Genomic DNA, 16261 nt, shown 5'->3' with positions numbered 1-16261 from the left:
CACTTTATTTTATCGTTTACTTATTACGACAGTTATTTTTCTAAAAAAATATGTATATACTAAATATGAATAAAATTAAAAAGTTATCATATTTTAATAGAGATTTAATAAAATTTAAAGTATTTTCTTAGTTTGATAAACAGATACTGAAAGTACTTTATAAATAAGGTTAAAAATATTTTTTTTTTATAATCACTAATATATACTATTTTTTAATTTTTATAATTAGTTATCTAACTCCAGTGACTTTAATTGACGCGCCTCAGTGCTTTTCATTTATCACCTGCACAGCTGCGGCGGCAAGGTTTCATTGAAAGATAATCATACATAAACGACAAAAATTCAGATAAAATTTAACTCCCATAATTGAGCAGCATCGTTATGTATTTATGAGCATCAAACATAATATTTCATTCATCCATCCTCTCGTTTTCATGCCACCACATCACACGATTGAGTCGGATTTTTATACATTATGAACTACGAAGGACCATTAATAATACTCCCTCGATTTAAAATATAAATATCAAATAATTAAATTATATAATTTAAAAAATTAATTAAAACTGATTAAAGATAAAAATGTAAAAAATGTAATTTATTTTTTCAACATATTCTTATGTATGGAGATGGAGAGTAGCAGAGAGAATGAAGAAAGGAAAAAAATTAATTACGAATAAAAATAAAAAAATACATTAAATGAGGGCACAATCCAAATTGAAACCGATAAAAAATCAAACCGACCTTTTTAATGATTTAATGCTTATATTTTGAAGGGTTCATATTCGTTTATTTTAGCTACATTAAACATACAACTCAAAATGATTATGCATGTGTTAGTTTATAACTTTTTTCAATTTACTCTCGTGACTGCGAAGGGGCTGTGTTAGTTTAATTAATGATTATGAGCATTAGTTTATTAGGAAGAGGACAAAGGTAAGTTTACGGGGCTGGGTGAAATATCTTTTTCATTCACGTGACGTCCTTTTAATTGCGTTAACCACAACCGCACAGCTGGGGCGACAGGGCCCAGGGGTACGTTCACAGAAAATTATTAGTGATTCCATAAAAATATAAAAAGAAAGTCATTATTATTTTATTTATATATATATGAATATTTTTGTTTATTTTAATTAAAATACATTATTTTAAAAGACTAGTTAAACCCTGATTTAATCTCAATTTGAGCTGTTGTCGTTTAAACCATAATCTTTATGATTTGTAATGCCTTGATTCAGAGCAATCTGTTTGTAGTTGCGCAATCACTTACAGTGACCTTGTTATTCCAAAATTTTCTTATGACTTCCGGCTTGTTAAAAAGATAAGAACCACGTTTGGAGTTAATTAAGCCTGACTGTCTAATCAACAAATGAAGGTTTGCCTGGGGTCTTGTGTTGCAATTTTCCCACAAGTAGTGAAATGCAATTTAGGACGAACTTGTAAGTTTAAGGCTCGGAAAAGATGAGATCTGGAGAATAATAATTAGCAGTATAGGCATGGAAACATGATGGATGCATTAAAGAAAAATGATATGTTTAATAGAGTTCGAAAAGTATAATAATGAAAACTAAGCTATAGGGAGTTAATGCAAAACGAAAACTTTATTTTGTTTAAAACTTTTCATTCTCTAGATTATTTAATATTAATATCCAATATTAAATATTAAGGGTGTTTAACTGGTCCCATCGCAATGTCCTGCTTCTATGTGCCCTGGTTTCAGTCATTTTGGAACTAGGCAATGTCATCACAAAATTATTTGGAACAGAAAAAAAGCAAGACAAAACAAAATTGTCTCAGGATGAGATATATAGGACACAAGACAAAATACTTAAATTGGTTGAGTTTATATATTTAAAATCAAAGTAAAGGTTAACTCTTATATTTATTTAGGACTAAAAAGTCTAATTTCTTTAATGATTTTTTATTAACGGAATACCTAAACTACCCCTCCCAAGTATGGAGTGTGTCTATTAATAGAATTTTCATCCCCTCATCTCCACACCACACCCATCAAACAAACATAGAAAAAAAATTTGTCCGGTCACAGCCAAATTATCTTAAGCAATGAAGACCACTTTGCTTGCCTTCCTTTTCTTTGCGTTCATATCAGCCAAAGCTGATATTTTGGTTGACACTGAAGGTAACCCCGTCAGAAATGGTGGCTCATACTACATCCTCCCTGCACTCTGGGGACACGGCGGTGGCGTCGGCCTTGCCGCCACCGGCAATGAAACTTGCCCTCTTACCGTTGTTCAAACCTTCTCCGAACTCTCAAACGGTTTGCCCACTAAACTTTCTTCTCCTTACTTGATCGCTTATCTCACCACAAACTTGATCACGGAGTTTACCGCCGCTGCACCACCGGAGTGCGCAGCCCGACCAGCAAAATGGACGATTGTCGGCGGAGAAGATGAGACAAAGCAAGTGAAACTTGTTGGGTACCAAAACACCCTACGTGGTTCTTTTAACATCCAGACATATCATGGGTTGACCTATAAGATTGTGTTCTGTCCCACTGATGAAGATTCTTGCAGTGCTCTTGGGATCTCCAGGAACAACAAAGGAGATAGGATTTTAGTTGTTGACAATAATAACCCTTTCGTTGTTGTGTTTCACAAGGCTGCATCATCTGCTGCATGAAGAGCTTACTATACTATGGAAATGCTGATGAAGCCACTGCGTGTTGCAAGTAAAATAAAATAATGCTTCATGTGCTTTCCTTTTCTCCATCTGTATCTGAATAAGCCTAACATGAATAAAGTTATGTTCCAAGTGGCTTCCCTTTCTCTTTCTTCTCTCACTCTATATGTTACGTTTAAAGTATCCTATAACTTGAATTGCTTCTACGTTTTTTTACTGGCGGACACCAAAATTTGAAGGTTAATACACACACACACACACCCTCTCGTCCTATATATAGAACATCGTATTCATTGGTTCTTCATAAAATTCTATTCGAAATTTAATGAAGTTATTATGATTCATTTTCAAAAATATCCGTGCTCTTTTACTCTTCTTCCTTTTCTCCATCTCTCAATGCTATATTAGTTTTATAAATTGAAGGGTTGTTTTGGAGAGTTGTGAGAATTTGTTACATTTAATTATTTTTAACTAACTTCCTTGATCTTATGAAGGTTATTAATAAGATACTACCTTTTGTCCTTTGGAGATACTCTAAGATGGGTCGAAAGAAGTATTGGAATATAATGTTCTAAAGATACAGATATGTCTCGATGGTTTTTTTTTTTTTTGGGGGGGGGGGGGGGAGAATCATCCAGATGGAGATGAAAATATCATAACGAGTTAGTTGAGGGACAGAGATTGCAAACAAAGTTTGTGCTGCTTTAGTTCCACCTTTGAACCTAAGCTACATTCAGTTCTCAAGCAAAAACCACTTGAGATTTCTGCTTTTATAATCCACATGGTTAAACAAGGTAATTGTAATTTGTAAACCATTGACTTAGGTATTGGAAATGTAAATTACACAACATGCGATGCTCAAACCTATCTAGCTACTCGTCTATATAAGTAATAAGAATCAAAGAATTGCACAGCTGAATAATACCATTGAATTGTGTAAACATGAGTCCATACAAAACACAATAACACCAGCACCTAAATAGAGCTAGCCACCGAACAAAGACCAAAAATGGGCTCAGCAATTAAGCCCAGGCCCAATACACCTAAACAACTAAACGACCCAATAACCTTTCTAATACTCCCCCTCAAGTTGGGGTTGAAACAAATTACAAGCACCCAACTTGCCAAGCAACCTCAATTGTGTCTCCTTTCCTATAGCCTTAGTTAAAATATCTGCCTCCTAACTAGCAGACCTCACATGCTGCAATTTTACAAGTCCTTCTGTCACTTTCTCTCTCACAAAGTGACAATCTATCTCAATATGCTTAGTTCTCTCGTGGAAGACTGGGTTTGTGGCTATATAAATGGCTGATCTGCTATCACAGAATATATTAACTGGACTTTCTACATGAAGTCCCATATCTGATAACAGTCCTCTAACCCAAATCACTTTAGATACAGCTGAACCCAAAGCACGGTATTCTGCTTCTACTGAGGATCTGGACACCGTTGTCTGCTTCTTAGTTTTCCAGACAATGAGGGAATCCCCTAGTTTGAGAAGATATCCCGTGACAGGCCTCCTCATGGTCTCACACGACCCCCAATCTGAATCACAGAAGCATCGCAGGTTTAGATCTTTATTTGAACTCAATCGTATCCTAAGTCCTAGTGACTGCTTCAGATACCTCAGAACTCCCAATGCTGCTGCCCAATGAGACTTCATGGGCAATTGCATCAATTGACTAAGTACCTGTACAAGAAAAGAAATATCAGGTCTTGTAATTGTTAAATAGATCAATTTACCAATCAGTCTCCTATACTTCCCTGGTTCCTAAAGTAAATCTTCCTTTTGGTGTCTCTTATCTTCAAATGCAACCAGCTTGAGATGCTGTGGCATTGGCAGTGTGAGCGGCTTACATCCACTCATACATGTTTCTGCAAGCAAATCTAGTACATATTTTCTTTGGAAAACCATAATACCTTCCTTAGACCTAATAACTTCTATCCCTAAAAAATATTTCATGACTCCCAAATCTTTGATTTTAAAATGATTGTGCAAAAAACTTTTAACCTGTTCAATTCGTTGCTCATTACTACCAGTGATCAAAAGATCATCTACATAGACTAAATGATTACTAAATCGTTATCATAATGTTTGACATATAAAGAGTAATCATGCTTGCTTTGTGAGAAACCCCCATTCAGTAAAGACAATGATAATTTTTGATTCTATTGCCTAAAAGCCTGTTTAAGCCCATATAAGGATTTCTTAAGCTTACAAACCATATTATTTCCCCGATTTTCAAATCTCTGAGGTATAGTCATGTACACATCTTCATTAAGATCCCCTTGTAAGAAAGCATTATTCACATCCACTTGATACAAGGGCCAATCACAGCAACCAACTTAAGAACAGTCCTCACAGTTACCATTTTAACTACTGGTGAGAAAGTTTCATTATAATCAACTCCTTCTACCTGATTATAAGCCTTTGCTACCAGCCTTACTTTATACTTATCAACACTGCCATCAAGTTTGTACTTTATTTTATACACCCACTTACAACCAATTGGCTTCTTATCTTTAGGCATTGGGACTATGTCCCAAGTTTTATTTTCTTCTAAGGCTTGAATTTCATTTTTCATCACAGCAACCCAATTATCATCCTTAACAGCTTCATTATAATGAGTGGGTTCAAAAGCAGTATCAATAGAGCAAATAAAACACATATAAGAAGAAGGAATGTTATCATATGAGATGTAGTTCTCAATGGGATATTTACAGGTAGACTTAGCATTAATTTGGAAACCTGACTGTTCTAAGAGAGTTTGTGCCATGTTACAAATATAATCCTTAGGCCATATTGGAGGTCTTCTCCCCTAACAGGTCTACCTTGTTGATGTTCGTTATCCTTATTATCATTAGGATAAAGTTGGTCTGCAACACTCTCTTCCATAGGAAAATCATTTCTTATTTCGTTTTCTGTAACCTCCTTATGTTGAATCGGCACATCATCAAAAACATCAAAGAAAAACATTTGTTTCATTTCCTTATATACTCCCCCTTGACCAGTGCTGTCAACATGTCTGAAAGGAAAAACATTTTCAACAAACCGAACATGTCTACTTATGAAAATCCTATTATCTTTCAGATTTAACAAAGTAAACCCCTTCTGGTTAAGAGGATAACCCAAAAAAACACAAGGAATAGACCTGGTTTGAAATTTGTCAGTGACTATAAGATCTGTGGCATAACATAAACAGCCAAAAACTTTCAGATTACTGTAATCCGCAGCCTGACCATGAACAATTTGATAAGGGGTCTTAAAACTCAAAATCCTACTTGGTATTCTATTCACAAGATAAGTAGCAGTTTTAACACATTCCCCCCAAAACCTGATAGGCAGACCAGACTGAATGATTAATGCCCTAGAGATTTGCATCAAGGTACGATGCTTTCTTTCTACTATTCCATTTTGTTCCGAGGTATAAGGACACGTAGTTTCATGGATGACACCTTCTGTTTTAAAATAACTACTCAAATCATGATTGACAAATTCACTACCATTATCACTTCGCACTCTTTTAACACGTGTGTTAAACTGAGTTAAAATATAAGAAAAGAAAGTTTTAATGTGATAAGCAGTTTCAGATTTATTCTTCATAAGATAAGTCCATGTAGCTCTAGTAAGAAAATATTAAAACCCTGAGTGTGTAGGAACCCTATAGGGTCCCCAAACATCCATGTGAAGTAAATCAAAACATTTAACGGTTTTAATGCAGCTAGAGGGAAAGGGGAGTTTGGTCTGTTTAGACCAAAAGCAAGTATCACAACTTTTATTCATTGCTATAGATTTGTCTTTCACTATTTTCAAGTGTTTGATTACATTGAGGGGTGCATGCCCCATTCTTTCATGCAAAAGCCACAGATCAACAGGCTTATCAGTGCAACGATCATGAACAGAATTCATGCAAATATGATCCTTTTCCAATCTCAACAGGTATAAACCATGATCTACTCTACCAATCCCCCTCATCTTCCCATCAGAAGGCCCTACAAGGTGCACTTATTAGGATAGAAAGAAACAACACATAGATTTTCCTTTGTTATGCGTGAAACAGATATCAAATTAAATTGTAGTTCAGCAGCATACAAAATTCCTCTTAATTCTATTCCATTAGGAAATTTAACATTTCCTATGTGGGTTACCAAAAAACGATCACCATTAGGAATTCTTATGCTTTTAATAGGTCCATTATAAGTTTGATAATTATCTAATAGACCTAAATCACTAACCATATGAGTGGTAGCTCTTGAATCGATAACCCATTTACTATGATTCAAATTAGTGATAGGAGAATTATGCAAACTTGTACCAGTGAGTGCATGTGCGTTGGTTTCTAAATCTTTCTTCAGTATTTCCAATAACCGTTCATATTGCTCAAAGGTAAAGCTCGGAGATACAACCCCTGAAGTGTTGGTGAGAGCCTCTGCCTCTCGATATCCTCCACTTTGATTTCCTTTGTTCTCTTGATTCTGTCTACTTTTATTCCCTTTAAAGTCTGCAAGGTACCCTACTATTTGCCAGCAACTATCTCTGGTGTGACCCTTCTTATGGCAGTGGTCACACTCAGGTAAGGGAGCACCTCCCCCTCTACCTCTTCCTCTTCCTCTTCCCTTCGCAGTCATCACCATCCCTTCATTAGGAACTATTTTCTCCAGACTTGCAATGTTTCTCTGTGCTTCATCTTCCAGGATCATCGCATACGCCTGGTTGACTGTTGGAAGAGGTTGCATTAGGAGTATTTGGCTCCTAGCACTCGTGTATGCCTCATTCAGTCCCATTAGAAACTGCAATAACCTCTGTCTCTAAGTGGCCTCATGATATGCTTGAGAAGTGGGACACTTGCAAGACGGGATAGCCATTAAATTTCCTTGTTCTTCCCACAACTCTTTTAGTCGAGAAAAATAGGCAGAAATGGAGACATCACCTTGGCACAGAGAGTGGATTTCACGATGGAGATAGAAAATCCGTGACCCAGAAATCTTGTCGAATCTTTCCTTCAAGTCTCCCCATGCCGATGATGCGTCCTCAAAATATACTAGGCTGCTCGCAAGTTCTTTAGACACCGAGCTTAATATCCACTACAAGACTACGGCGTTACACCGTTCCCAGTGATCGTAAAATTTAGGATCTTGATCGGTCTTCTTGCATGACCCGTCGATAAATCCAGTCTTATTTTTGCCTCGCAAAGCTATCATCATAGCTTTGCTCCACACGGTGTAGTTGTCACTGCCCATCAAAATCACTCCAATAATGGATGTCCCTTGCGTGTCTGAGGGATGAAGGAAAAGGGGACTTGTGAAGTCGATGGCCGACGGCGTGGAATCCTTGTCTTCGCCTATGGCAGCGGTCACCGTCGCTAATCGGTGATGTTCTTGGTGGGACTTAGGGTTTCTTGATTTGACGAGAGGAGCAGGGGTTTGCACTGGCTGATTGCACGATGGAGGTCCACTTCAATTCTTGCGTTTCCGATTGGGTCGATTGGGCTGAATTTGATGGACTCAAACAATGGATGGTGAGCGTGGATCAGCCCACTCTGATACCATAATAAGAATCAAAGAATTGCACAACTGAATAATACCACTGAATTGTGTAAACATGAGTCCATACAAAACACAATAACACTAGCACCTAAATAGAGCTAGCCACCGAACAAAAACCGAAAATGGGCTCAGCAATTAAGCCTAGGCCCAATACACCTAAACAACTAAACGACCCAATAACCTTTCTAATAATAAGAAGCTTATTGATAGAGTCTCATTTGTGTATGTGATGATAAGCACAAAGGCGAAGTTGTGTTTGATCCACCAGAGGATGGGAAAAAGCTTGACCTGCCCAAAAACTTTATATGTTCAAAGGAGTAATTGGTGGAGGCTCAAATTGGGTTAGAAACACCAATTATAGATCTCAAATGAGTTAATGATCTTTTGATCAAGAAAGTTTATGAGCAAATGGATGAATTCTTGAAACAGCCAGTTGACACAAAATTAAAGGCTTGTATAACTATCACATTAGCGAAGGGGAAATTCATACTTTCTTTAATTTGTTGGGAGGGAATTTTTCTAATCACTGAAGTTTGAATTTTTAGCTTACCTTCTTTCATTTAAATTTTTATCTGTTTACTTCTCTGCTTTTAAATATAGGAGTTTGATAATTATTTTATAGAGAGTAAAAAATTATTTAAAGTATTTATTTGTAAATAACGTGGGTTGATTTTTTTCTAAATCATTTGTATTGAAAATTGCCTTTTTAATAAGTACAATTAACAAAGATAATTACAAAACAAGTTATAAATTTATGAGATAAAATAAATTAGAATCTTTTAAGATTAGGATCAAACTAAATCCTTCCACGAAATTTTTCACTTAGAATCATAGGACTCTTAATATTTTATTTCGTTTCTAGCATTGAAGAAGATGGGGGAGGTGGCGAACGCCCCGCAGGTCGCATGATGTATGGGCTTTTGAATTTAATGAAATATAGGAGGACATTTGGTGTCATTTCACATGATGCGCTGGGGACAAAACAGTCCATTCATGAATAGCTGGTGCAGCTCCAATCACCGTTTACAGCTCTCCTCCCCGAGGATCATAATTGCACCGAAAAAATATTTTTTCCAATTCTAAATATAAGACATAATTATAAGATTTTAATTAAGAAATAACTTTTACAAATGATTATAAAGGTATTTGAAGAAACAGATTATATTTTTTAATCTTTAAAAATTAGTTACTATCTCTGATTCTTAATACAAGATCCAATTAACAATATTTGGAGGAGATTAAGGTGGCTAAATATATTACTTTAAATATTTATATTTATTATTTTTCAAACTAATTTTCTTTAATGATACACATATACATATTTCAAAAAGATTATATAACATATATATGTTATAATTAAATCATTATTTAGTTTTCTTAATCTTTCTAGACTACTTAATTAAGTCTTATATTAAATACCAGAAATAATATTATATAATTTCTATATTTTGCTCAAGAAGGTTAACGAAGCATACATTAACATAGAAAAAGCTTTGATTATCATTATTTAATTTGCCCACCTGCTTTTGTCTTAGTTTATCATAATGATAATGAAGAAGCTACAGTTTTTCCTAGTCATATCATTTAGAAAATATAATGTTGCTCAAATTATTGCAACCGTAAATTTTGTCTTGAAACTTCCAAAAAATCGCAATCACTGATGGCTTTAACTTTGGGACCCTCCTTTATGATTTCAGACGATCATTTCTAAATTGCCTGTCTCAATATAATAAACTTGTCTCTTGATATATGACAGCGAACTTACTAGGTATTGCTCACTGATAAATTTATATTTCTTCTCTTTTGCAGATATATATATTTTGTTTTGGTGTAAATTATTCATAAATTAACAAAAATATATTGCCTCAAATATGAGAGTTGGTTAGGTGATTCACTTTGATTTTGATTAATTATAAGATTCTAATTCACTTTGGTCCTTAAATTGTTATATTTTCTTCATATTATCTTTATTGATTGCATATAATAATAGAGAATTTTTATCAAAAGGCAGTTTAAATGCAAATAATTAAAGAGAGAATTTTATAAAAAAATTAACAGACACATATTTTAAAATAATCAACATAATTAATCATATTGATCTCTCTATAAGTTAATTATTTAGCTTGTCTACCAATAACTTAAAAGGAGAAAAAAAAAAAGATAGTTAACAAGTTGAGAGGAGTAGTTATAATGATATAAAGATAGCTGGGAAAATCTCAAAATTTTAAACTTAGCCTTATCAACTCTCATTTATTAAGTGTAGGACAAAATAAATCAATAACATTACCTCCTATTCTAAACATAGGAGTTAGTTGGAGGTTGATCTCAATTTATTTTGTCTTCTAAATTTATAATTTTTTTTAAAATATTCTTATTAATTGTAAAAGATTTCTACCAAAGAGTAGTTACAACATACATGATTAAATAAAATAATTTAAAAAAATCAATATACATTTGTTATAAACAACCAATTGAACTAATTTTTTTATTAATAATTTAGCTCTTATGGTAAGGATCAAAAGTAGTACTGTGCTCTTTTTTATACTCCCTCCAATTTTAAATATAGAAGTTAAATGAAAAAATTGTTTTAATGTTAAATGTGATATCTCAATTTATTTTGTCTCTCCAATTTATAATCTCTTTTCAGACTATCTAATTATCTATATTAATTTCAAATATTAAATAAATTTTTGTTGATGTAGTAGTTTTCAATGAAAATTATTATATAAGATACTTTAAAAAGACCAACATATACTCCCTCCGTCCTTATCATAAGATCCAATTTTTTGAATGAGTTTGTCCCTTTTTATAAGATCCTCTTTGAGTTTGTCTAAGCATTTAATGCAATATTACTTATTTTACCCTTAATTTAATGTATTTAATACATTCTCTTTTTTATTTATCTCACTATTATTCTCTCACATTTATCTATTTATATATAGGGGCATATTTGGAAAAAATTACATTTGCTACATATTAATTGCTTTTAACTAATTTTAACAGTTTTTTTAAACCACGTAATTTAGTTTAAAAGATTTTATAATAAGGGACGAAGTAGTATATTTTTTCAAAATATTAATTTAATCAATCTTTTTAATCTCTATAACATTCTAAACTGAGATAATTAAATCTTTTAAATGGACATGGCTGGGTCCTTTTCCTTTGGGACAACCGCACTGAAAGATAATCATGCATAAATGACAAAAACTCAAATGTACGTGTTCAAATAAATTATGAGCGTCAAATACGACTTTTCATCCCCTCGTTTTCGCACCACCACATCACATCGTTGGTTGAGCAGGACTTTTACAAATAATGAACTAGATGGAGCCCTAATAATATGTACGTTTATTTTAGCTTCATCGAATATACAACTCAAATAACAAATTACTCTCCTGATCCTATTTATAACACACTTACAGCATGTTTTTACACAGGTTAAAAAAAATCTTAAATGTCATTAACTCATTTAAAATTTAATGACTTTCTAACTTTATCCCTATTTAATATATATTATACCTCATATAACAAAGTCAATACAATAATAAATGAGGAGTAAAATTATACATCTATACAAAAAATTTCTCTCAATATCCTATAAATAGGACCAGAAAAGTACTTTTTTATTTTTAATAGTGTACTTTATTTCGTTTTTTATATAATTGACTTAACTAATTTTTTATTTTTTTATAATTAATTAACTATCTTTTATATTTGCCATAACGAGTAAATCTTTTTCATTGATGGGTGTGAGTCCTTTTCATTTATCACAACCGCACAGCTGTGCCTATGGCCACACGGGTTCATTGAAAGATAATCATGCATAAACGACAAAAATTCAAGTAAAATTTAACTCGGGTAATTTAACAGCATCGCTACATATTATGAGCATCAAATAGGACACTTCATGCCTCCTATCGTTTTCATACCACCACATCACATAGTTGAGTCGGATGATTAATGATTATGAATTTGAGATTTGGATAATTAATTGACATGCCAAAATGGGGAAGCATGTATGAGTTTTAACTCTCTCCCATTATTAGGTCAGTGGGGTTGGGTGATATATCTTTTCATTCACCGCAACCGCACAGCTGGGCCGACAAGGGTACGTTTATAGAAAATAGTTAAAGACGCTAATGATGCTTCCTTATTAAAGAACTTTTGTGATCAGATTTACAGCGTAGTATGAAATCTCAGTTTGATTTGGTGGAACCCGTGAATCAGTTTTCTGATCGGTCTGGTTAAAAATTTTAGACCCATTTGATTGGCTTAGCTTATATACACACACAGACAAAGCATAGTACTTAATATAAGATTCAATTAACTAATTTAAAAAAATTAACAAAATTAAAAGTTACTTAATTACAGCATACGTTACATGATCTTTCTCAAATAATTATTTGTATCATTAGATTATATATTATTTTATAAAGATAATATATAAATACTTTAAAGTAATTTTTTAGTTTTATTAATTTTTCCAAATTAGTTAACTAGGTCCTATATTAAGGGCTAGAAATAGTATATATTTTCTTCTATTGTTGAGCTTAAAAAGATATTACTTTGAATTTTAAAAACAAACCAGTCCATCATATTTGTGCTTGACTAACGCTTTTTTATTGCATTGTGCATGATTTATATATAAATATACTACTTATGTATGAATTAATGCCTCTTTTATTTAAATATTAATCTTTTCAAAGTTATATATATACTCCTCTAGTCCTATTTATAAGGCAAAGAAAGAAAATATTTTTTAATTCTATTTATAGGACACTGAGAAAATTTTTTTATATGGATATACAATTTTATCTTTTATTTATTATTATATTGACTTTGTTTACATAATATATAATGAATATTGAATAAGAATAAAGTTGAAAAGTTATTGAATTTTAAATGAGAGTTAATGAAATTTAATATTTTTTTTATGTAAAATATGTTAAAAGTGTAAAATATCTTTGTAACTTTAATTAAATTATATTATTTTAAATGATTAGTCTGATTTCAAGTTGATCCCGACTCGAACCATTTACTCTTTGAACCATTTTCTTAACGGGTTCATTGACTAGTTTGGTTTTTAACAATATGTTTGTGGCTGCACAATTTCCTATCATGACTTTGTTATTCCAAAGATTCCTTATGTCTTTCGGTTTGTTCAAAGATAAGAGCCTCGTATGGGAATTAATGAAGCCTGACTTTCTAATCAACAAAAACTCTTAGGGGTTTGTGTTGCAATTTTCCCACATTTTAATGCTCTGAGGAGATGAGATTTTGGAATGATGAGCAATTATGCAAGAAGGCATGATTGAAACATTAAAGAAGATGGTCTTTAACAGAGCGTTGAATGCAAAATGAGAACTTAATTTGGATGTGTTTTAATTTGGTGTTTAAAACTTTTCATTCTCTAGATTCTTTAATATTATTAGTATCCGCCATTAAATATATTTCGTATATCTTTCTGTCCCTGAAGTAAAAGTTAGACTATTTGCAAAGATTAGAAAAATTATTTAAATTATTTATTTGTTAAAAATATGTATTAATTTTTCTAAAATACCATCTTTAATAATTTATATTAAAAATATTTTTTGATTAAAAAAACTCATTAACATGCACAACTAATATAGATAATTAAAAAATAAAATAAATTAACTAAATATTCTATTTTGGACGGGAGAGAAATTCTGTTAAGGATTCTTGATTTAAACCTCAAATAAATACGGGGTCCACAACCGAGCTCACATCCACAAAATTTTCACATCATTGTACGATCCTAATTAAAGTTTTCAACAATCATATCATCTCATTTTTCTTATAAAAAAAAAAAAAGAGAATTGCAATTAGATCCTTAGATTAAATACAAAAAGATCTCTTAAAATTATAAAATTATTCTGAAGTCTTAAGGGATCTTTTTGCAATAAATTTTATTTGTTTAATTACCAAATTACTCTTCTTTTTTTTTTAAAAAAAGTTTATATTGACAACTGGAAAAACAGTTATTGACAACTTAGGATGTAAGGATTGACAACTATCGCGGCTGGTTTGACAACACATTTCCTCAGCATATCACACCTAAGTTGTTAAACCAACTACGATAGTTGTCAATCTTTGCGCCCTAAATTGTCAATTACTGCTCCTTTAGTTGTCAATGCAAACTTTAAAAAAGAAGACGGGTAATTTGATAATTAAACAAATAAAATTTATTGTAAAAAAATTCTTTGGGACTTCAGAAATTTCATTTCAAGAGATTTTTTTTATTTAATTTTCTTAGGTGGGATCTAATTGCAATTTTCTCTTAAAAAAAAAATCTTACCATCTTTCATCCAACTGATAAAATAATCATGCGAAGACAAAGTTTTGCTAGATCCGTCGCATTCATAATAAAATACCCTAAACTACCCCTCCCCATTGTCGAGTGCGCCTATAAATAGAAGCTTCATCCTCTGGCTTCCTCACTCCACCATCAAACAAACACATACAAGAAGCTTCTGATCTGCTCGCAATACCCTCTAGCAATGAAGGCTGCCTTGCTTACTCTCTTCCTTTTCTTCGCCTTAGCATCAGCCAACTGTGATGACTTGCGTGACACTGAAGGCAACCCCATCAGAAACGGTGGCTCATACAACATCCTCCCAGCACGGCATGGAAACGGCGGCGGCCTCGACCTTGCTGCCACTGGCGGCGAATCTTGCGCTGTTACCGTCGTTCAAGCCTTGTCAGAACAATCCAACGGTGCGCCTACCAGACTTTCTTCTCCTTACAGAGTAGCTTATCTCTCCCCAAACCTTAATGTGGACCTCACCGCCGTAGCACCACCAAAGTGCGCGGCGCAACCGGCGAGATGGACGATCGTCGGCCGAGAAGAAGAGAATAGGCAAGTGAAACTTGCGGGACAGCCAGACACCGTACGTGGTTCGTTTAGAATTCAGACCCATCGTGGTTTGACTTATAAGATTGTGTTCTGTGAGAGTGGTGAAGAGTCTTGCAGTGCTCTTGGGCTTTCCAACGACAAGAAAGGACACAGAATTTTGTCTATTAACGATGAGAATCCTTTAGTTGTCGTGTTTCGCAGGGCTCAATCATCTGCCGCCTAAAGGGTGGGCTGTACTGTGGAAATGCCGATGAAGCCACTGCGTGTTGCAGGCAGTTTACATAACTCCTTGCACGTAATAATAAATAAAATATATAATGCTTCGTGTGCTTTCCTTTTCCACCTCTGTATCTGAAGCCTAACATAAATAAAATTATGTTCCAAGCCCTTTCTCTACTATATCTACACTCTATTTATATATAAATATATATATATTACCTTCAAAATTATAAAACTTAAACTACTCCTAGCTTTTCACGGCTGTTGACGCCAAAATTTCAAGTATAATATATATACCCCTCCATATTGTTTAGTTCTTAATACAAAAGGAATTTTTTTTTTTCACCAGCAAATACAAAAGGAAGTTAACTATGCCAGTGGTTGTTTTGGAATTGTTAAAATTTGCTATATTTAACAACTTTTAACTAATTTTGTTCACATCATCAAAGTTGTTAATAGATATAACTGGAATAAAGGCCATATATAGTCTAATATCGGTCGATGAAAGGAGTGGAATATTCTGATAATATGTCTCAAGGACAATTACAAAGCTTATTATTTTTACACATTTACAGGTATATAATCTTAAATTTCTTCGTAGTCATTGTTAATTAACTGGACATAATTAATGATAAATAAGCATAGAGGGTACTAAAATCATTAATGAGGATTATTTATGTGCTTATTTTTAGTCTTTGTGTGATTTTCTATTGTAAGACATTTAATCTCTTTAAGATGTTTGCATTTACACGTGAGGGATCCAGACTTAGCTTCTTGGAGATGGGAATTGTAAATCCCTGAATTTTTATTGGGAAATATTTCTTTTTTCCTTTCATCTTTTATTTTAATTACACTGATAGGCCAACGAATTGATCAGGCGATGTAAATACAAAAATATCTCAATTAAATGTAGATAATCTCATTTGTACTGTCTCTGCAGTTGTTAAGTTGAGCGGATTATTTGATAGAGGCGAAGACTCA

General features: G+C 33.1%; 2 protein-coding genes across 2 annotated transcripts; both read left to right on the top strand.

Annotated features, from left to right (window-relative positions):
• The first annotated feature begins 2064 nt into the window (after positions 1-2064).
• Positions 2065-2791, top strand: LOC114734528 (trypsin inhibitor DE-3-like). The gene has a single exon (XM_028922142.1). The coding sequence runs from the start codon at positions 2065-2067 to the stop codon at positions 2638-2640; it is 576 nt and encodes a 191-aa protein (XP_028777975.1). The 3' UTR covers positions 2641-2791.
• An 11914-nt stretch (positions 2792-14705) lies between these two features.
• On the top strand, positions 14706-15284 carry LOC114734527 (trypsin inhibitor DE5 alpha chain-like). The gene has a single exon (XM_028922141.1). The coding sequence runs from the start codon at positions 14706-14708 to the stop codon at positions 15282-15284; it is 579 nt and encodes a 192-aa protein (XP_028777974.1).
• The last annotated feature ends 977 nt before the right edge of the window (positions 15285-16261 follow it).

The sequence above is a fragment of the Neltuma alba genome, unplaced genomic scaffold (genome assembly GCF_004799145.2).
Source record: "Neltuma alba isolate B1F8T4 unplaced genomic scaffold, ASM479914v2 tig00013108_pilon, whole genome shotgun sequence".
Classification (NCBI taxonomy): Eukaryota; Viridiplantae; Streptophyta; class Magnoliopsida; order Fabales; family Fabaceae; genus Neltuma; species Neltuma alba.
Note: the sequence above shows the minus strand (reverse complement) of the source record. Positions and strands in the feature narration are given on the sequence as shown.

What these genes read in the sequence shown, in the direction of transcription:
- LOC114734528 (XM_028922142.1), top strand. Translation starts at nt 2,065, where the DNA reads ATGAAGACCACTTTGCTTGCCTTCCTTTTCTTTGCGTTCATATCAGCC.
- LOC114734527 (XM_028922141.1), top strand. Translation starts at nt 14,706, where the DNA reads ATGAAGGCTGCCTTGCTTACTCTCTTCCTTTTCTTCGCCTTAGCATCA.